This window comes from Melozone crissalis, unplaced genomic scaffold (assembly GCF_028551555.1).
Source record: "Melozone crissalis strain CALT ecotype California unplaced genomic scaffold, PUWL_Pcris_2 ptg000006l_1, whole genome shotgun sequence".
NCBI lineage: Eukaryota > Metazoa > Chordata > Aves > Passeriformes > Passerellidae > Melozone > Melozone crissalis.
In genome coordinates this window covers 51,680,362-51,703,049 of record NW_026535784.1, presented here as the reverse complement: position 1 = coordinate 51,703,049, position 22,688 = coordinate 51,680,362, and the positions used below count along the sequence as shown (strand labels likewise).

Sequence of the window (22,688 nt, the reverse complement as noted above, 5' to 3'; positions counted from 1 at the left end):
TGCATTCCCACCCCCAGCAACAAGTCTCTACTTTCTCCCCTCACATCCCTCCACCTGCACTCCTTCCCAGATGTCCTCCACAGGGCTGTGTTGGTACAGGTGTTCCTGCAGCCAGAACAAAGCCCCTGTGCTGCTGATCAGCCTGGAAGATAACACAGCAGGGAGAGGACAAGCGCCTGCGATCTGTTCAGCACAAGGGAACTGTGGGCTGGCACAACACAAGGAGCAGGAGCAGCCCATGCACCCTACCACCATCAGCTCCCTGCTTCCAGGCTGGAAGAGTCACAGTGTCACAGGAGGGCCACCCTTCCTCACCTCCACCCTGGGTCCCCACGCTGCCGTGGCTCCATGTGAGCGAGCTGAGAGCACTGAGCTTGCCAAGTTAACTGTGCCAAAAATCAATTTTCTGTGAGTTTAGTTTTCTTGTTTGACACACCACAGGAACAGACAGGCCCCTGTGCCTGTGCAGAGCCTCCTGGTCAGGTCAGGCATGAGCAGGGTGCTATCATGTCCCACCCATGTGCCTGCCAGGTGCCACACTCCCCTCCTGTGCAGGGACACTGGGAGATTCCCTCTTTGAGGCTGCTGACAGATTTCTGCCTCCTCCCACTGTTTACAACCTGCTCCTATCTAGGCTGGCTAACAGAAAAATCTCACTTGGGTTCAGGTGTAGCTTTGTAGCTGGCAGACACACCACAGAGTGCCAGTTCTCATGCTTTCCAAGCTTATCTTCTATTCAGGATGGAATAAGGTGTCAAGGTAGAAAATCCATTCATGCCTCTAGCACTGTGGAAGCTGAGATGTATCCACAGCACTGACTTCCCAACAAAGAGCACTACCTTACTTTACATATTTGAGGATTTACCACTAATCCACTCCTCAAACCTTGCACAACAGAGAAACAAATCACACAACAATGAAGGGATAGATGCCATCCCAAGTATGGATAATACCCTTCAGATCTCCAGTAACTGGTTCTGCACAAAACAGTTAAACACAGAGACCACGCTGTCAAGCAGAGCTTCAAGATGTACCTTGCACACAAAATATGTATCATACACAATGTGAGTTTCCAATTCTGCTTTGTCAAGGCAAAACACATGTCTAAGCCTTCTGGAAAACACAAACCTCGATATCTGCTTGAGCCCACAGATTGTTGTAAGTGGTGACTCATGCATGAATTCACACTACCCATTAATCTCAAAGTGACAATAATGGTGTTTTAATGTCCTGGCAAAAATGGGAAAAAATGGTTAGCAGAATTTGGGAATGACAGTCACGAAATGAAGATAAAGATCATGTTAGGAGGACAGCAAGAACAAGAAAGGGACAGGAAAAAAGAAGTCAGAAGTTATGGAGCACAGCTCTTCAAGCCAAATGGGAGTTCAGCTACTCCCTGTTTTCCCACTCAGCTCCATGCAGCATCCCTCAAAACAATCTGTGTCTGACCAAACACAAGCCCCTCCTACATTACATATCCAGCCAGAAATGTACATTTTAGTTAGACATCTTTTGAAAGTTTTATTCTCTCTTGCATAACTCATTGAAGAGAACACAGAATACGGACAGAGTCCCCAGCTGCACCAGAGGAGGTTTAGGTCGGATGTTAGGAAGAATTCCTTCATAGAAAGGATGACCAGATGTAGGAATGGGCTGCTCAGGGAGCTGAAGGTGTTTAAGAAAAGACTGGATGTGCACTCAGTGCCATGGTCTGGTTGACATGGTCGTGTCTGGTCAAAGATTGGACTCAATGATCTCAGATATCTTTTCCAACCTAAGTGATTCTGTGATTCTGTGAAGTGACAGGATATTTACAAACACCTGGTTTTAAATGTGACATGAATGGTCCATATGAGAATGTTCTCAAACTCAGTAGTTGCTTTCAGTACTAAAGCAAGATGAGTTAGAACATGAAATCTGGCATTACAGTAAGAGCCCCACTGTTGCTCAGTCTGATAGAAAGAGAGGTGTTTCAGGAATCTTCATTTTCAGTATTTTGGAATACTGAATGCAAGCAACCAACCCAGACGTGCACACAACTAGCAGTAGAAGTACATGACTATTTTATTGTCCCTCTTGTACTTAACATGAAATTGCTGAGATTTTTTTTAATTTTAAATTTTTTCAGAACTGTTTTTCCAGAGCTGAGTTTCTTTGTTCAAGCTGCTGCTGTGTAAATACATACATTATGGGTATTGCATCTGCCATTCACATGACTTCCAAGTTAATACTAACACGGCAAAGGGAAATATTTAACATCAAGATATGCACTGTGCATTGCAGATCTAAGACAAATGCAATTTCCATCCACAGCAAAACAATCTTGCAACAACCTCATTTCCATCATGGTTCTGTGTATCCTTGCCACTCTACAGACAGCTGCAGAGTTTGTGAAATGGCCAACACTGATGGACTTCCCACGCTGAAACCAGGGAAGTCCACCCATGCCTGCAGTGCATTTCTGCAGCTGTACACCCTCACAAACAGCTGGACAGTAGTGATGACACATCCAAGCACAGCTCATCTTGGTCCCTGCAAGTATTCCCTGATAATAAACTTGCACAGAGTTATCAAAAAGAGCTTGGCCCTTGAAGAGGAGACTGGACTGAGAATGGATGGCACCTTAAGAAAAGAAGTGAGGCAGTGGGTAACAGGTAAGAAACCTGTGCTTGCAGAACAGCTGGCAGTAGAATTTCACATATAATCAAACAGTGCTATCAAAGTTCAAAATGAGGGGATTATAACCTGCTGTCTAAACTCAGAATCTTTTTAAAAGGCAACAGCTGTTAGAGACACTATAAACAATATTATTTTCTGAAGAAACTGAAGTGATAAAGTGAAATAATAATTTGAAAATACTACTACTACTAGCAGTATTACTACTGCTGTGTGTCAGAATGGTTTTCAAGCACAGATAATGCAAATAAATCCTTTATGTTAGCCTGCAATGCCTCATACAAAATCACAGATCTGCACAGTTGAGTAAACAACAAATTAACTGAGGGATAGTGGGTACCAACATTCCCAGATGATACCAGGCCCAGCAGCCTGAGACACACACTAAGACTACCTCTGTGTAGTGCTAAAACATTTGCACAAGTGCAGCATTCGCCCCTGTGAAAGGAAGAACTGCTAATTAATGCTTACATCCAGATAAACTGCAGAGGAAGAATCTGACATGTGCAAACAGCCACTTTTGCTTATTTAAGCCGATGAGTCACGTAATTAATTGCCACACTTTGCATTGCTCAGATAAGGTGTAAAGGTACAAACAAGGAAGAACCTACCAGGACTTTCCACCCGCTTGTAGTGGTAGGGATTGATGCAAACCTCCTTCTGCTTTGACCCAAAGGGGAACTCGCAGCATTCCAGAGGTTTCAGTTCGTGGTGGCTCTGCAGGTCGGGCCAGCGCCACACTCGGCAGTAGATGACGTGCGGGAGCCCCTTCCTGTGCGACACCTGGAGCCGGCCATCCAGGGAACGAGGGATTGTCACACAGTTGCTGGGCTGGCCAGGACAGCTCAGGGCTTTCTCCAGCTCCTCCATAGCACCTTTCTTCTTCTTCAGTTTTTTCACTAATGCGTCAACAGCTTTCTCTGCCCACTTCTCTTCTTCGTCCCCTTGCTTCCACCCCAACAGCCTCTTCACTGCTGGGCTAGTGAAGGAGAATAAGCTTGTTACATTCATGGTGACCCTGCTGTGGTGACACCACAGAACCAAGCAGGAACCACTGCCCTGTTCTTCCACCACCACCAGGGTACAGCAGATTGAGGCAGCAGTCAAAAGCAGCCTGGATCAAACAGTTCTGGTCCTTTCTCCTTTTCGATCCTCCAGTCCCAGGAAGGCAGCGCTGACATCCCCCTTGATGGTCACAGCCTTCCCATTATTCTAAATCCTTCTGGTTGACAACCTAAGGGAGAGTATCAGAAAGAGAAAAAAAAAAGGATTCTACCTTTAGCAGTTAAAAATACCCCCCACTTCAACCCAGAAGAGTGGTGTGATCAAAAAAAACAACCAACAACAAAACAACAACAAATGCTGACAACCTCCAGGACTGGACTAAAGGAACATCTGATGAAAATTCAAGCAGCAGGACCTCCTGCTGAACCCAGCACATCCCTATATTAGAAATGTAAAATCTAGCCTAAAACAGTCCCTTAGTTTAAATTTTTCACTATTAAGTGTGAGGGGCGCTACAATCTGCCTGTCAGCTGTTGCAACCTTAACCAGCAAAACATCCCAAGGAAACAGTGCAGGATCACTAGTGCTTTTTTTATTATTTATTTTAGAGGGCAGCTGGAAGCAATATGCCTCAACAGCAATGTGCTGCCCAGCTCTCTCCAAAACTGCCAGGCATGAAGTTCAAAAATCATGCACTAGACCTGAGCATAACTCAATCTGAAAAAAAAAAAGACAAACCAGTTTAGTTTTACCTACTTTGAGGAACAAATAAAAAACAAAACAAAAAAAAAAAAGGAAGATCTTATCCCTCATTCACTCACATGAGAAAGAATACTGCATCTGCCCACCCCACCCAAGAGCCCTCAGAGCTCCTGAGCAGCCCATAAGGGAAAGCTATCATGAACTTCACTGATTATCCACTGACCCTTCATGCTGCAATGTCTGCCTGATATACTCAAGGACTCATGAAGGAGTGGGAAGGACAAGGAAGTCCAGATAAGAGGATTTTAGACAGCACAGTAGTTCTCAAGCTGGGAGACAAGGAATGGGACTGAAGAGATGGGTCAAGAGGGGGAGGAATGCCACATCTGCAGGAGTCCCAACAGTGTTTTGTCCTTGTCCAGGATGGGAGCAGGCAAAAGGCTCTGGCAAGGGAAACAGAAGAGACCCAGGACTGGCAGGGGGTGGAAAATGAGACAAAGAGCACCACACCACTGATTTTCAAATAGACAGACAAGACAGGAAACGTATCCTGGACTGGATACCAACAGGTTGCAGAGGAAGGGGGAAGGGGAAAAGGATATGAATGTTTTTGTTGCCATCAGAACAACACAAAAAACACCCAACCAACCAGCAATCTATACACACAGAGAATAGAAGGTGTCAGCATACCCATGTCAGAGAGGATTTCACAGCTATACCAAGAAAAGATTGTAGACCTGAAAACTGCAAATGCTATGGCACACTTACCCTCTTGACTGTCATGCACTGCAATGGTTTCACAGTATGCCATTATATTTGAAGAATTTTAAGCTGAAAACCATCTACTTTATTCAAATTAACTTGTCACTGGAACAGTTACCTAATTGCAGAGGTTCAGTTTTACTAGGCTGACTGCAGAAACTACATTTATGGGAATAATGATTATGGACGAAGATACAGGCCACATCTACCTACACTTCAAACTGGTACATTTCTTTTATGCTAAGAAGTTAATTTGAAATAATAATGTCCATGCAAGGGAAGATTTGCATGAGCCTGAGGCAAATTTAAGAATTTGTTTTGTTACATGGGCATGTGCTATACTGTTAAATGAACTGAAACTCCATTACTGTCACTGACTGTACTCCAGGTATACTTTATCCTTACATGCACTGTAAAGTGCTCTATTAAAATGCTGTGCTAATTTAAGAACTGAATTACCAGAACCCCAGTGCATGTGCTTTAAATGTTTGTAACTGAGTTATTCCCAATTCATATATAGTCTGTATCTCAATCAATATTCTATGTATCTTTTTTCCTGCGCTTTTCAAACAAAATATACAAAAAGTTACAAGTTCCAGTAGTTTATCAAGTAAAGCTTTCTCCTTCACTTCCATCTGAATTAAACAGAAGAGATTTAAAAGGCTTGAGTTGAAGCTCTAATAAAGAAGGAAGTACAAAGTCTACATTTCGACCCGAGCTTCATTCAACATTGATAATGTTTGCAGATGTGGTTCTACCCAGGCCTGACCCATTTTTCACCCAGCTACTTGCTGTGAAAAAGGAAAAGTCCTGTCTGTTAAGCCTGTGTGTTCATACCAGAGCATGAAAATCCAGCCCTAACACGGGCTACTACACGGGCTCTGCACAGACTAAGACGACCCTGGGATGCAGCCCCAAGCAGTCAGACCAAAGGAACAGATTCTCTGAAATCTTTGGATGGATCAAATCCTGCAGCACACACATATTCCACTCCCACAATCATGCACTCCAAAACAAGTTTCACCCTCACCATCAAAGCTATGGTGGCACCTCTGTGGCAACAGCTGCTGGGAGCAGGAGGAACAGCATTAGGCACAGTGCTCGGAGGTGAGCTTGGGAATAACGCAGCTCAGCAGGACCCAGCTGGGCACCAGCCTCCAGTCAGGGATTCCTGCCCAAGTCCTGCCTCCAGAACAGAGCCTAAGCACACCCCAAACCCTGAACAAGCAGCAAGATAAGGGAAGGGGGACAAAACCCACAGCTGCTGTACACTAGTTTTCCAAGCTCCAAAACCAATATTAAGCTAAAAAAAAACCCCAAAAAACAAACAAACAGACAAAGAAAAAAAAAACAACAACAAAACCAAACAAATAAAACCCAAACCACAATGTATGTGGAGATTTTTGTTTCCAAGAAGCAGAGAGCTTGTCTGCAGGGCTGAGCCCTTGCCAGTACATTCCATTTCCCTTTCTGCCACTCTTGGTTTCTGCACTGCATCATTTCCTGTATTACTTCTGCACAAAGTGGTCTTATCAGCTGGAAGTGCAAAATAAAGATTAAACCACGAGTCAGCAGATGACACAGTCTGTGTGTTTGTTCCCCAAATCCACGTGCCCTTCTGGGAAAGTGGGAGTTAGTATTTCCAGCAGCTAAGTGACCACCAGCCCTGGAAGGGTCTGTTTATTCACAAGGTAGGGATGAAACAGAAACCTGGGCCAAACAACAGAGCACTCTCCAAAAGGCATCTGGCATCGGTTTAAAGGAAATTGAGTTGTTACCCACTTATCAGACACTCTCTACACTTCCAAACCCATGCACTTTTTACTATGTGTTCTGTCTGCTGATGGATGTGTTGGAATCAACAAACTCCTTTCAAATCCTGATGTTGTTTTATTTGTCTTCCTTCACTGCTGTTGTCTTTTTTTGTAATTTTTGGAGTAACGCACAAATCTGTATGCAGCCTATAAAAAATAAGTGAGCATTATATTTCTATATATATCTGTCCAGCCAGCCTTGTATTTAAACAAACATATTTAGGCAAAATGCCTAAGAGTGAAGTCCTATCTTTCTAGCCCTCAAAGAAAAGATAGTTACTCCATCAGCAATATGAAGCAGACATTAAAATATTCAATGAGAGTGCTTTCAAATTCCCACAGGAGATCCCATAGGAAACTGTCCCACTTTGCATAAATGACTGTTTTTGCTGGGTGGAGAAAGGGTTTGGACAATTAGATGATCCTCTCCCAGAGGGGTGGATGGGGGAGGAAAACAACTTCTAGCCCAAGTTTCAGGCAAACAAGAAATGACTCTAACTCTTCTACTAATTTCATTATTTGTATTACAGGCTCAGTGATGCAGGCAAAAAGGATCCTATTAAATATTTTAAATATATGCTTAGCACAGTTAGACATAAAAATGGGCAGGAACCACAGTGAGGATAATTGTTAATAGTGAAAACTGTCTAGTCTATGACTACATTTTAAAAATCCAATTTATCTTAGTCAACATACCTCTTCCCAGCATCCATTACTTAGTAACACTATACAGAAATAACAAGCAGAGAGATTTTAATTTGCTTCTTTAAAAATATTTAGTCATTCACCCTCTCTGAGAGACACACATTTCCAGCAACTTATGTAATCAGTACAATATTTAGACCTTTTTTAAAAAAGAAACAAACCCAAACAGATTTTGGCATAGAAGGCAGGGAGCTGCCTCTTTATGCCAGCAGGAATAAATACAGTTTCCATGTATTACTAAAAGGCATGAAGGCTAAGCAGCTGCAATGCTAGAATGTGTAACAACATATTGTGCACTAACTTAATCTAGCTCCCTATTCTTGGAGCAAGTAGCAAAAAGTTTAGATTTATTTTTTCAAGTAATGTGATTTGTGAAACAGGAAAGTCCAGTGTCTTCTGCTGAATTACCCTTCTTTTAGTCAACAAATTCTTTCTTTGCACCTTCTTAAGGCAGAAGATCAGATCTTGCTCAGCTTGGAAAAATGCACTAAACCTGGTAGAGACCCCAGTAACATTACAACACACATGCAAAAAGAAAGCACGTTTCACATCAGAGCGCTGTAGAACTCATTAGAGAGCTGACAACCTGACTTGGCTTCCTTTGTAGCTTTGGAAAATGACAAGAGGGAAAAGGAAAAAAATTAACTCTTTTATGTTCTCTTGGCATGGCACAAAGAATTCAAAAAAACACTGAAATATGTGATCCTGTGTTCTGATATACCACATATCATTCAAGGAAAGAGGAACACACTGGTGTTGAAAACACCTCATCGTACCTAACAGAGTAGGCAGGGTTTTTCCTGACCTGGACCCAGCAAGGGCCAGGATGGGAGGTTTTTCCTGACCTGGACCCAGCAAGGGCCAGGAGGATGGGTATCTGCAGCCTGTTCTGCGAAGTAACCTCTGCTCCAGCCCAAAATACCCACTCTGTCAGAACTCCTCTTGAGCCATCCCTCGAGCTATTTGGCTGAGGCACTGCCCTTCCAAGAAAATCTCCCATGTATCACTGTACAGCCCTCAGGGAAAACCCTGTCAGATACCCACAAACATCCTTTAGTTCAGCAGGCAGCGGGAGAGCAAAATGAAACCACAGGGGCAATGCAGGATTTACCAGTGGAGGAGAGTAGGGCAACAAAAATCCAAAAAGCCCATTGCCCTGTTAGTCCAGAGCATGAAGGGATAACCTTTCACTACCAGGATCTGCCAGCTCCTCCCCAGTGCTCCCCAAAGTTCAAACCAAGAGCACAGTGTTGGGCCAGTTTCTACAGTGAACTGCAGCTTTTCTTCCACCCACCTCCCCACTCGGCTTCTGACAGACAAGGCACTGCTCCTTGCCCTTGAAGCCTCAACTATCATGATTGCAGGAGTAAAACAACAGCAAATTCTTACAGGTTTTCTGGATTTGAAGGTACCAGATTTGTCAGATTTGCCAGATTTATGGTAACTTTGCTATTGCTTCCCCAGAAAAAATACCTGCTTCTGTACACATGAGATACTGAATCCTGTGTTACAATGTAACTAAAATGGCACAGCAGTCTTTCTAAGCAAGTATATCATTGTGAGAAAAGAACATGGCAAAGGTTCTTTCCCAGTTCTAACAGACATCCATCAACAATTTGATCTGCCCTTGTCCTGGATTAGAACAGTTTTTCCCAACACCTTTGCAACTGTTTTGACCTACTGAAAACCACACTCCTGAAAACAAATTTAAACACCATACCCTTCATATGTTTTATCTCCACCATGTTTACAAAAACCACTAACACTATACAGCCCCTTAAGTGATCACCAGGTCCTCAAATCCTGCCTTTTTCACCAGAGATGAGAAACACACTGCTGAATTTTACTCATTCTTGCATGTGAGATTCCACAAAGTCACAAAACACCAGCTCTTCCTTTACCGCCTGCTGGTCTCCTTGCCGTGCTTATTTTCTATATATTTTATATCGCCAAGATTACAGGAAAGAACTAAAACCAAGTTTGCCAAGATAGCTGTTCAGGAAGCTGGGTAAGCCTGGTGCACAGCAGGGCTAGCACAAGTAGGATAGATCAAAACATCCACCCAGGTGTGCACAAATCCCCTCTGGTGTCGGCGAGCAGCCGGACTGAATCGGATGTGCTTTCAAAGATTATCTCTAAAACCGCAGCCTAGTACTTCAACCAAGGTCAGGAAGGAACTGCAACTTGATGATTCAGTCAAAACTCTGGCACAGATGGGATTGCAAAATATGAATATTCACTAAAATAACCTATATGATGAATACAAGGCTGTGAATCACAAAGCTTGCCAGAAGAGTGTTCATAAGGTGTGGGATTTTTTTTCCCTAAATGCTATGCAGGAAGAGAACTAAAGGTCTCTTAAAGAAATCCTCAAACTATGACAAGACCTTCAAAAGAAAAACATATCCAAAGAAGCAGTTGTCAAGAGACATTATGAATTACCAGCCATCACAGTGGGTATTTCATTGTGCATCTTTGGGGGAGGTTTATCCATTTCATTTGTGCTGTGTTTTACTTAAACTCCACACACGGTCCCACCAGGACACTAAGAGCACTCAGGAGTACAGGAACAGCCAAGGATCTCAGTCAGCATTGTTAGATGGCACAGACCAAGTCCTGAAAAATGCAGGAGAACCTCTAAGACCAGTCTGCAGCACTAGCCAGGGCTTTGTGAACACCCACCTATCAAAGTAAGTTAGAAGACCTTTTCTAAAAGGTGAAGAATCTGGGAAAAACAGGTTTTTTCCCCCCTTTCATCATAAAACTCCTGTGTAACTCCCTTTTTCCACAAAGACCATTCCCTTTCCTGACTTTTTGAACTGTCTTTAGAAAACAGGTGTTGTTTACAACAATAACAAACACACATCTGTGTGGGTGTGTTAATACACACAAAGGCAGGATAACTGAAACCTCTTCCTATATTTAGATCTGTCTGGTCAGCTCTAATTGCATAATTTAATCAAAACCCTCTCCAAGGGAAACACATCCATATTCATCACAGGCATCAAAGGAAACATCTTTACAAACTATATCCTTTTACAAACCAACACATGGTCCCACATCACTTGTCCAATTGTTGAATTCCTCCTTTGGGAAGGGCACGGAATTTTATTTCTTTTTATCAGCTGAAAAAAGCATTTCCCTCCAATTCATCAGCACAGGGCGGGAGGAACTTCCTTCACAGGTGAGATGCGGAAAATTTACTGACATGTCACTTTCAGGGTTTTTTTTAGGCAGTTAAAACATACATCTGCAGCATAAAGGAAAACCTTTAAAACAGAAAAGAAAGAAAAATGCCCATCACCACTCAGGCATCAAAATTTTTGAGTGAAGCTCATAAAATGCAAGATGTGTTTTGTCTTCAGAGAACAGGACAGTCTAGCACAGACTGCATGAATTTAAAAAGGGGTTTGTGAGCCCCAGCCAGAGCAGTGCTCCAGCATTTTATATTTTAAGGTATATTTTAAGGAGGGGAACCCCACCAAATGCACTCCAGTTATGCTCAGCTGAGGCAAGCCACTGCTCCTACAAATGATTCATTTCACCAAGAGCCTGCACCAATACAGTTACATCAGCTGCATTAAACCACTTCTAAAGACTGTGACCCAGACCTCATTTATCAGAGATTAAGTAAAGATGTTAAATTACAGCTCAAGATCCCCAGCTTTAATGCAGAATCCTTTGCTAAATCAAAAGATGACAAAAACTGAGAAGAAAAATCTTTCCACAAATTAGTCCTCCACCCACCATTTATGCACCTTAAATAAGAATAGTCAGTTTGCCAACCCTGAAGACATTTCTGGGCATTTAATGAGATGCATGCTTTCTTTACTTTTTTAAAGGATTCCTCCAGCTTTCCTCATTTTAAAGATTATTCCAGCTTTCCTGGTTTTTGCCTTATCTGTAAAAATTAAAGAGCAGGTTTTTTGCCTTTAAACAACTTTTAGAACACTGTACCTTCTTCATGTTTTTAAAATGTCCATGCTGAATGTCACCAAGTGCCCTGCAATTCACAACTACCATTCTGGACAGAGAAAGTGTTTAAAGATGACAAAGCTTTCCAAGCCAAGTTTATACAACTCAGACACAAACACCAATATTTGCCAGACTTCCACTGTCCAATGAAACATTATTTAATTACTGCATGCCACGAGTGGCCCACTGAAAACCAGGACTGGACTTCAGATGACACAAAGCCCAGTGTGCTCCAGGTCCTCAGGACACTGAGGAGCACAACCCCATCACAGCAAACACTCCCTGGCAGTTCCAAGGTATTTATCAAGCCATCCTAAGTCACAGACCCTTTATAAATGGAAGATCACAGTGTTTATAGATGCCCCTCCAGCTTCCATACAAGACAATTAAACTCCTTAAAGTTTATGACTTACAGGCAAGTACAAATCAGGGATCCTCTTGAGACCAAGTCAAGGACACTCTGGGTTAACAAAGCTCAAAATTCACCCACAAACACACATAAAGGGTTGATTGCAGCCTTCACCAGCAGCTGAGATACAACTCTGAGTGTGTCTACACCAAAAACAGACCCAGAAGTCACAGACACACCTTTCCCCTCCCAAAAGGGCAAAACAAGGGTGCAGACATTCATGAGGAGTCAGAAAGATCCAAAAAACTGTGGGATGAGGCAAAAGCAGCTGTCACAGCCCCGTGCCAGAACATCTGCAGAATCTCACGTCAAACTGTTTTCTCATATTCCTGAGATCAAGGCTTTGGAGTGTTCTGTACAAAGGCTTCAGCCCACAGATAGGAGCTGATAGCTAATGCAGCAGTTTGGAACAGCATAGCCCGAAAGGAAGCGGGAGATATCCTCCTACACTGCTTACTGGGAATACTGAGGTTTTATAACAGGAGAAAAGGGTTGTAATCTGTCTGACTCCCTGGTTATCTGTAAGCTTTTCATGACTTTTGGAAGAGGAACCAAGCCACATAAAGAATTACTCAGTACCCTTCCCTTATCTGCAAGCTTTTCTTCTTAACAGAGCCTTATGATTCTGCATATGGCAATAAGAAAACCTATTAATCACTCCAGGATAATTTTTTGAGACCAGTTTGAAGTTTCAAAAGTCAGGTTTTGCAAAGCTGCAAGTCTCTTACAGCTGAGACACCAAAACACAGCATTTTCCAAACACCCTGTCTCTGCAAGGTCAGCAGCAGGCTAGCTTAAAACAGCCATAACACTTCCAAATTTTCCACTGCTGCCTGCTACTGAACAAACAGTCACAGCTGGCCTGGTACTGAGGATGGACAGAGGAACTCCAAGTTCCAAAGTTGCTTGCCAAGACTACTTACTTCTAGGCTACAAGCAAAGAACAAACAAAGATTTCAGACTCCTTGTATTTTAGCTATTCCATAGATGTCTTTAATTCTGGGGCTGAAACCAGCACTCCCTAGCTCCCACGGTAAGAAGCCTTTAGGCTCAAACAACCCTGACTTCTGGCTGGCCTGGCAGATTGAGAGTCCTCATGTCCCAGATCAGTGAAAGCAAGAAAGTAGGCAAAGGTGTGACAGAAAAAATCAGGAGTATCAGACTTGAGCCAAAGCAGCCTGTCACCAGCACTGCCACATCTCAACTGCTCCCTGCTCACAAACCACAGGAGATGTGTTGGGTCTGACCATGAGCAAGAGTCATTCCTGATAAACTGGTGGGGAGAATGGCAAAGGGAGCAGCTATCCAGTCAACTGCAGTAAATAGCCCTAGAGCATCTATGCCAGTTATGCTGATGCTTTCTGCAAAGAAGCCTCTAGTCAAGCCAGAGATATAAATGAGAAAGATGTTACACTCATGTTCTGGAGAGTTCCCCAGCACAGCAGAAGGCTACAAGGGAATTCAGTGAGTACCTCGTTCCAGCACTAGGAAAAGTAGTAGCTCCTGCTACTAGGGAAATACCTACAGTTTGTATTTTAAATCTGTACACAGTCTAATGCTTTAAAGTTAAGAAATACACTACAAAGATGCAAGTAACAAAAATGAGTAAGGGCTTTTAAATACATTTATCATATAGCACCAAAACAAATGCTTTCAAAAATTTCTTTTGAGAAAAGTGGATCACAAGCCAAAAATTTGAAAGTGATTGATGCAGTGGTGCAGAACCCAGGAAAGCTACAAACACTGCACTGGCTCACAGCACAGATCAGCTTCAGGTGTCCCAGCTGTTGTCACTGGCAGTGATTTCTGGTAACACCAATCTGCCTTTACACAAGGGTTTTTAGTGGATTTAGTATTTGCCTTTTCTCTGATTTCTTGATAATGCTGCTACCTGTACCCAGTTCACCAATTGTTTCAAGTTATTTCATCCTCTAAAGAGGAAAATAAAGTTTCTACTACCAAGAAGTTAAACTTGGACATTCTTTTCCTCCTGAGGGAAAACACTTGTCCTGTCTCACACAGGACATGCACTGGATGTGTTCTGCTCATGCAGTTGCATTAAACTAGAAAAACATCTCTAAGACAGTTGAGACAGCTTGCAGTTGAGACAGCTTGACAGTTGAGTAAACAGCTTGCAGTTTACTCTAGCAAAACAACACTTGACCAGGAAAGCTTGCTGAAGTGTTGCTCTCCATCAGTCCTCCCTCACCCCCCATAAAAGATACTGCACCATTAATCACTGTCCTTTTTCTGCCAATACAGCTGCACTGGGGCTTTGTGGCTGACGTCACTGCTGGCAGACAAGTCTCTCTAACCACCAACATAAGTATCTGGGAAAAAAAACTGTAAATTAGACCTTTCCTTGGCAAGCACCTTAAGGAAGTCTTCATCTGGGAGTGCTACAGCACTGCCTGGCTACCTCCAGCAGCTGCCTTGGGCCAGCAAGGTGACAGGTCCACAGGCCAACGAGCAGCCCCAAGGGCTCGCTCCCACCCAAAGAGAAAAGGTTTCCCTTGACTCCCTTGTGGCATAACTTCCCCTCTACCTGACAGTCAGTTCACCCTCCTAACCTGGCAGAACCAACATAAACCAAAAAACACCTTCTGCAGCATCAGCTCAGACTAGCTTACACAAAGAAATTCATGCCTGGGACTGAGAGAAACCCGGCTCTTAAGAGTTCTTTCCATCTCAGGGAGCTGCCACCCTCAAATTTTAAGTGACATCCAAGTCAAAGATGAGCTCACACTCAGAAACGAGTACTTCAGCTGATTTGCAAAACCTGCTCTCATCCCCAGAGCAAGGAGCCCTGCCTTGGCTGGTTCTGAATAACCAAACACTCCAGCAAGCAATTCAATCCTCCTCTACTGCCACTCCCTTCTGCTCTGTAACTACAGCAAAGTTGGGGAAAAAAGAGCAATTTCATATCCATCTATCCAAGAACACCACATACACTAGAGCCTTCTGCTCTGTAACCACAGCAAAGTTGGGGGGAAAAGAGCAATTTCATATCCATCTATCCAAGAACACCAAACACACTAGAGCCCTCTGCTCTAGTAACTACACAGCAAACTCGGGAAAAAAAAGAGCAATTTCATATCCATCTATCCAAAAATACCACACACTGCAGAGCTTTAACCCAAGAGCATTTATAAAATATTTTCCACATGAAATATAATACAACACATTACAGAAACTATAATTGCATTAGCCTAAGTTTTAAGCTAATAAAGACAAAGACTTTTCCTTTGGCTACTACATCCAAGAGAAAGCACTTAACACTGACACTAGCTAGCATGGATAATAAAGGCCCTGTTATTAAATATGCCAGACTGTAAAACCAGCAGCAGGCAAAAATGCAGAACAGGAAACTGCAACAGTCAAGATGGCAACCTATATGTAAGTCAGCTTTTCCAAGACATTCAGCAAGGTCAAAATTCACATTTTTTAGATTAGTATACTTCATCACTGCATTCACCAGGTAATTAGCAGAACTAAGATGATGACATAGCCAAGGTCTGTTCTTTCTATCTATCTATCTATCTATCTATCTATCTATCTATCATCTTCTTGGTGATAAAAAGAAAAAAGTGTCTGACAAGAGCAAAGAGCAAGAGACTGTGTGAAGGGAGATGAAATTCTGGTCTTGAACATTGGAGACTCACAGTAAGACCTCAGTAAAGCCACTCAAGCTGGGTTTCTGTCCTCCCCATCTCCCTCTTCCCTCCCTGCACAGGGAAGCAAGCACATGCTTTAGATGTGTTTGGGATTCCTGGAATACTACCACACATTTGAAATTAAGCAGTGTAATGGCATTATGCATGTAGCAATCCCTGAAGCCATCATGTACATGTTGGCCAGTCTTTTGAGGTTGAAAAAAAATTCAAATCTACTTTATTCTCTGTTGGGACAAAACAATAGAGCAGTTGTCACACAACTGGAAAAACAGAAGTCATCCAGATTTGGTCCTGGGCAACCTATATGGCCACGATTGAGCAGGGGGCTGGACCAGATCAGCTCCAGAGGTCCTTTCCAATCTCAACCATACTGCGATTCTGTGAAACTCCCAAAACAACCACTTGATAATTAATTTGGTCACACTTCAGAAAAGCAACTGGTCCAAGAAAATTGATAGAACTCCACTTGCCTTGGCACAACTACAACATTGCATCAAGGGCTACTACACTGAGGTAGGGACTGAGCTCTGATGGCTGTGCACAGGCAGACACACATGAAAGCTGCTTTCTCCCTGATTTTGACCACTTCAGAGAATCCAGAAGCCTTCTGAATTGCCTCACTCTTCCTCCCTTCATGCTTGTACCCTTGAAGTTTGGCTTCATGTACGGCTCTGTTCAATTACAACACAAATCCTCATCACTGTCACCTTGCTTCACAAACAGCCCTGGTAAGAAGTCACTTTTCCACCCCATTTTTCACTGCTTGTGAGCTACTGGAAGATTCTGATCTACAGAGGTTCCCATCCCATGCTCATCACTGAGGCACCAGATACCTTGAGCAACCATGACTAAGCCCTGCCATGTTCACATCCTGTTTGTCTCCCTGCCCATCTGCAAAGGCAGGATGGATTATTTTATTACACCTGGAATTAAGTCAACAGAAAAAAAAATTATCTTGTAGTTTGTAGTTTTACTAACCTAAGTAAAGCCCTTCCTAGATTAAAATAAATCCAAACCCCCCTTCCCCAAAGTATATTTCAGCCCAGAAACCATAACAGTGGTAAAAATATGTCAAATTTCACACTACAGCATTTAGGTACCAAAAGAAAGATCCTTCATCAAACAGGATCGTGTTTTATTGATGAGCCAGTTTTAGTAACTTCTCAGGAGCTGGGAGCAGAATGTACACTCCTAAGCAGGTGCTGGTGTGTGGCCTAACTTGTAAGTAAACTTCTTGCTTCATGTAAGACAGCTTGGAAACGCTTGGAAAAAAGACAACTGGCCAACAGTGAGCAAGGGTGTTCTGCCAACTATTTTGTCCTATCAAACCACTAGCAGAGTTTGCTTTACAACATCTTGGGAGGGCTAGAAAGAAAAGGACAAGGAGTTAAAAAACAACAGAGAACAAAAAACCCAACCCATGCATTTTTTGCTATTCTTCAGGATACAATTCTGGATAAATCACAGGGACACCCCAGAGATTTAAACCATCACCTGAAAGAGCAGGAGATGTCAGTTCCACACCACCTTCCATGCTCACTCTTACACACATTACCATGGTTATCTTGGCAAAATTTTGGGAGCCCTCTCTCCCCTGCCACAGAAAATATGTCCAGTTACAAGCTCCATATTTTTCCCTCAACAGATCAGTTGAATCAAAGTCTTTACTAGTAAGATGCATGTAAGACAACAAGGGCACTTGATTAATTCCTCCCACATCAATATTCAAACGAAACCCAACAGATACAAAGGTGAAATACACTGGCAGAATGAAGTCAAATATGCAGCTCATTAACAGCATCTGACCAAACAGCAGATATTTCCTCCTCCTATCACCCTTAGGAACACAATTAAGGGGAAGCCACAATTTGTTGCAACATGATTCTCCAGTTACTTACTTCATCTTTAATCAAAACTGATTTCAAGCATTTAAACTGCATTTAAGTATTTATATATAAATAGTTATTACATACACAGACCTCAATAAATTTACAGTCTCTTCTCAACCATATATAGGTGTAGCCTACCTTTATCTGATCCAAACAATTTAACTTTCAGCAGCAGTGATATTGTTTTAGGTATTCATTCATGCACACACACATACAGCATATCTATCCACTCGAAGGATCCTATATACACACCATTGTAAGACTAAAACATCTTTAGGAGTCTCATGCCCTGGTTTCAACATGCTGCACCAGACAGAATGCTGATATTACTTATTACTTTCAATGCCTTAAAATGCTTGAAATCACAAGTCTGAAATTATTTACAAGAAAAACATCTCCGTAATTTAATCTTTCATGTCAACACAGAAGAATGAGATACCAGTTTGGAGTGTTGAACAAAGTGAGAAAGAAAATCAAGTAGAGGTATCATCAACTGTGGTCACTGCATGCACCAATCAGTCTGAACATACAAGATTCTCTGAATTCAGGGGAAACTTCCCAACCTGCTACAGAAGTGTCAAGTCTGTGCACATATGCTTTTTTTGCTTTCATCTACTTAGATATGCCCTTAAACATGTACATCAGTCTTGCCACCTCTGTAGAAGAAACTCTGTAATGCTGCAAACTCTGAAATCCAAGTTCTACTCAGGGATGAAATCTGTACTGAGCTGAAATCTATATCTTCAGCTTCCCCTCAAACAAGATCCAAGTACTGAAGGAAGCAAGTCCATCAGTCAAAACTGGAGGGCGGATGAGATTCTTACACCCCTGCTGGGGAAAGACACAAGGAGACAGTGAAAACTCTCATGGTTCTGTCTATAATCACTTCAGCACTACAAAAATTTTTAATGGGTATCTTATTTTCAAGTTACCCAATATTGGATAGATAGTCCATAGATCACTTTGATGTGGATTGGCATTTTAGTAGTTTTAATGACAAAAACATGCAACAAGTGATATACTTCTGAATACCATTAAGTGCTATAATTCAGACTGTCTACACTGGCTTAGACAGTCTCATCTGCTGTCACGTTGGGAAGAGTGTTCCCTTTATAAGTACAGAAATATGAAATAACACTTCAGAAATCACTGGTGAACCACATTAATCATTTGCTTACATGCCAACTCAACATAATAGTTGGGTTTGGATGATACTGCTTTGAACAGTGCCTAAATATAATGACTTATAAAAAGACATCTTTAAAAATAATTTGTTTTTCTCCTTCTACTCTAGACTTTGCCTGTGCATGCTGGAGAAAGGATGAGGGAAGAACCAAATGGGAGAGACTGGTGACATCTGTTCTAATATCACTCTCCCAAGCGGATAACACACATTAGAACAAAAGTGACATAGTCCAGAACAATTACAGAATTATGTTAGAACAACCAAACTGTGCAAGTGTCCAGAACAGCTCTACTGGTCAGCCTCCCTACACTGGAAAGTCTAGAGACAGGAAGAAAAAAGCTTCAACTCTTGATCTAAACTCAGCTTCCACACAGTCTCCCAAGAGAGCAGTCACCAGAAGAGTACAACTGAGCCAAGTAATCCCTGCTTGCAGAAAACCCTTTGGGATCTACTGATGGCTCAACCCAGCTGCTGTGTGGCACTACAGCCCCACAACCCTTCCACCAGAGCAATCCCACTGCCACAGTTCCCCACACATCCTTCCACCTTTCCAAAAATGAAAAACAACCCAAATGGAGCCATCCCCACAGCTCAGCGGAGTTTGGAGTTTCATTCATGGAACACTTGACTTCACACAGTTAATCAGGAGGACTGTGCTCAACTTTTGTTCCCATTAAACTGGGAGGAACTTCCAGGGCCAGCACATGCAGGTGACAAATGGATGCAGGGAGAGAATCCTGTATGATCTGGGGTCATTCTAGAAAATGGTTTCATTCCTTGAAATCAGCATACTTTATGAAACATCTGCCTTCTCCATCTCATGGGGCATCCCCCACTCAAATACACAGCAACCTGAAAAGCTTCCGTAGTGCAAATTACCATTTGTCTGAGGAGAAGGATAGGGATCTTTGTGGCAGCCATTAGCCAAGGGTGTCCTCACCCCTGAATCCATCTCTGTAAAGCCCTCCACAGAAGGCCCAATTGAACATTTTCTCTGGTTATTTCAAATCTTGAAGAGTAGTGACATTCTAATGGAAATAGTTATACCTCACACTGCAGGGATGCAACACTAAAACTTTAAAAATATCAATTTACAATAACTTCCTTCCCACCCCAAGCAAAACCTTCCATTCTAATATAAAATTTCTCTGTGCTGGTCCCAGCTTGAGAATTGCAAGATGCCTGTGTAGATGAGCCTGTAAGTCACCAGCATTTCAAACCTTACCTGCCAAGCTGGGGTTTGTATTTTAAACTCGAATTTTCCACTCAGTACATTTCAAAGGAGAACTTCTAGGAACTGCATATCATCTTTTAATTATTAAGACTGGTATGCATTCAGTTTTTCACTATGCACAGAAGAAAGGCTAGTGGAAGAACATTAGTCTGCTCTTACTACAGGGAAAAACAGTGAAGTTTTCATGGGCAGAACAGATCTTTCCCCACTCTGAAAGCAAAACTGAGTGAGTTTGTCATGAAAACCTAAACCAGAAATCAAAAAAATAACCAGAAACAAAACCAACAAAAAACAAAAGCCCCACACATCGGTAAGATCACTTCATCAACCATAAAGCAATTTGTGCAACCTGACTTTCATTCTCACAGATTTTATGGCTCACTCTCCAATACTGCAGTTTCTTCATCTGCACTGACACAGCAGAAGACAGCTCCACATGCACGTTTTGAAAGCCACTACACTCCAAAGTGAGCTTTAATTCTTTTATCTGCCACTCAAAAAGCACCTTAGCTAGAGCACATACTCTTGAGGTGCAACTGAACCTGGAGAGTAATAAATCTCTTACCACTAGTGACCATTTATTTTGTCTGCTCCACTTGCATGCCTCAAAAATATTTTTTTACTTATATTTATGACTAAAAATAAGGTATGTTTCTTTCTGGGCTGGGAGAATCTCAGGAGAATAAAAACTCACACCACTTCAGGTATGAGGAGCTGGTTTAAACACTAACAAATGCAAAACTCTCAAATCCCCAAGCAGCACAGACTAACAGGAAGACGGGAAAAAGAAGTTGTTTTTGCAGGACATTTCCCCAAACTCATCATAGTGATTTCAGCAGCAGAAACAGCAAGATGTAAGATGCTGAGTACTTAGCAAACATTTTACTACCTGCGGCATGCTGTTTTCTAGGGCTGTTAGTGGAAAACACAAATCTGAAGCCTCAGTTGTCTTCACTAAGAAAAGTGACCTATGCCATCTCATACTCAAAATTATAGTCTCTGTTCTAGAACTTTGGCCATATAGTTCAAGAAATGACTAAAATGCTCTGTCTTATACAAGAACTCAGATCTGCAGGAATGTTTCAACAGGCAGGTACAAACTTCAGTAGGATAGAAATACTAGGAGGAGAAAATCCAAACAATTGGCCTGTTTGCCTGTTTGTTCCTTTGCTATCTGATAGCACAGTCTGCAGGTAAAGTCTAACTGATCCTTTAAAAAAGGATGTATAAATTTCAGAGATTCACTCACAACCATTTCCCCATTCATCCATCCCATAGCTGCACGTGCCTTCATCTATTTCAGCTCCTAAACACTGCAAGGAAGAGGTTGAGATTCAACCTAGATTGGTTCAGTTTTTACTCTTCACAGGGCCACAAACTTTAATTCCAACTTCTCTTTGCATAACTTAAATAATACACAGGGTGCTCTCTTTATCAGATTCTTAAAGCAGCCGTATCTGAGCACAATGGGACATGTCACAGACACTTGCTTCCCTGCCCTCATAATATGCTTTAATTATGATGACTGAACTAACAGGCTCACATCATAGACTTTTACAGGTTGACCCTGTGTCATTCTGATGTATCATTTTGCACCAGTTCAGTGCTGTAAATCAATTTAAGATCTCCAGCAGGTTGAAAAGGCTGGTAATGATGCTTTCTCTGCAGTCTCTGGGGACTCCACATTATACACAACTTACATTATTTATAAAGCTGAGATGATGCCTCCATTAGGCCTGTAAGACTACTCAAATGATATTTTACGCACACAGCTTGGGCTGCACAGAGCAGAATACTAGCAATATATAATAACCAGTGCATTCATGCTTTAATATAAAAAAAACCAAACCAAAACTGTCATAACCCCTTCATTTTTAAAATTTAAATCTTTATAGCAAGCAAACAAAATCATAGTATCATCTGAATAATTTCCCAGTACTCAGAAAAACATGTAGCACTTTTATTAACCTTTGTATTGTTTTTCCTCATGTTCAACTCTTTACTTCTGTTTTCAAACTACAGAGGAAAAGCAAACACCAAACTCACCAGTTTTCAAATATTTGATTTGATAGTTACTATTTATATGAAAACAGAAAGATCACCATCTGTTTACTCAGTCACTTCTCTCAAATGTATCAGATGGTCACATCTTCAAGGGTACACAAAAAAGCAAGTTGAACAGAACAGAGGAGGAAAAAAATGTATTTGATTACATACCAAATGGTAATGGTGTCAAAACAGATGCAAGGACAAATCCCTACCCTTAGGGTAACCTGATCATGCCTTGAACTGATCATTTCTCATAGCTGTGGAAGCCTTCTGGATCACCCAAATCAAGGGAAATTTCTCTCAAGTGCCTACTTACAGTCTGAAGTAAATTGCAAGACTTCAGCCCTAAGAGCACAGCAAGGACTCCAAAAAGGGCCAGAGCGCTCTCATTTTCACACTGATGTTCTTCCAGTCACAACAGAGAAGTGAGCACTCAAAACCTGCACTACAATCCAACGAGAACCTTGAAAAAGCTTCACAGCACTGCTCTCTGGTTAAAGGGGGAAATTAGGTATTAATCAGCTGCAACTAAAAAACTCAGATCTCATAATTCAGCCAAGTCATTACTCACAAGTAAAAGAAAAAAATAAGCCAAACTGAGGTTCCCT

The 22,688-nt window shown here is 42.0% G+C and overlaps 1 protein-coding gene across 3 annotated transcripts in view; it reads right to left on the bottom strand.

Annotated features, from left to right (window-relative positions):
* The window catches only part of SMAD1 (SMAD family member 1), a 43,832-nt gene that overhangs the window by 19,538 nt on the left and 1,606 nt on the right, over positions 1 to 22,688 (bottom strand). For all 3 annotated transcript variants that reach the window (XM_054292621.1, XM_054292629.1, XM_054292640.1), the window contains exon 2: positions 3,288 to 3,910. In XM_054292621.1, coding sequence (XP_054148596.1) covers positions 3,288 to 3,687 — 400 coding nt within the window. In that variant the 5' untranslated portion in view covers positions 3,688 to 3,910. The remainder of the gene's footprint in view (positions 1 to 3,287; positions 3,911 to 22,688) is intronic.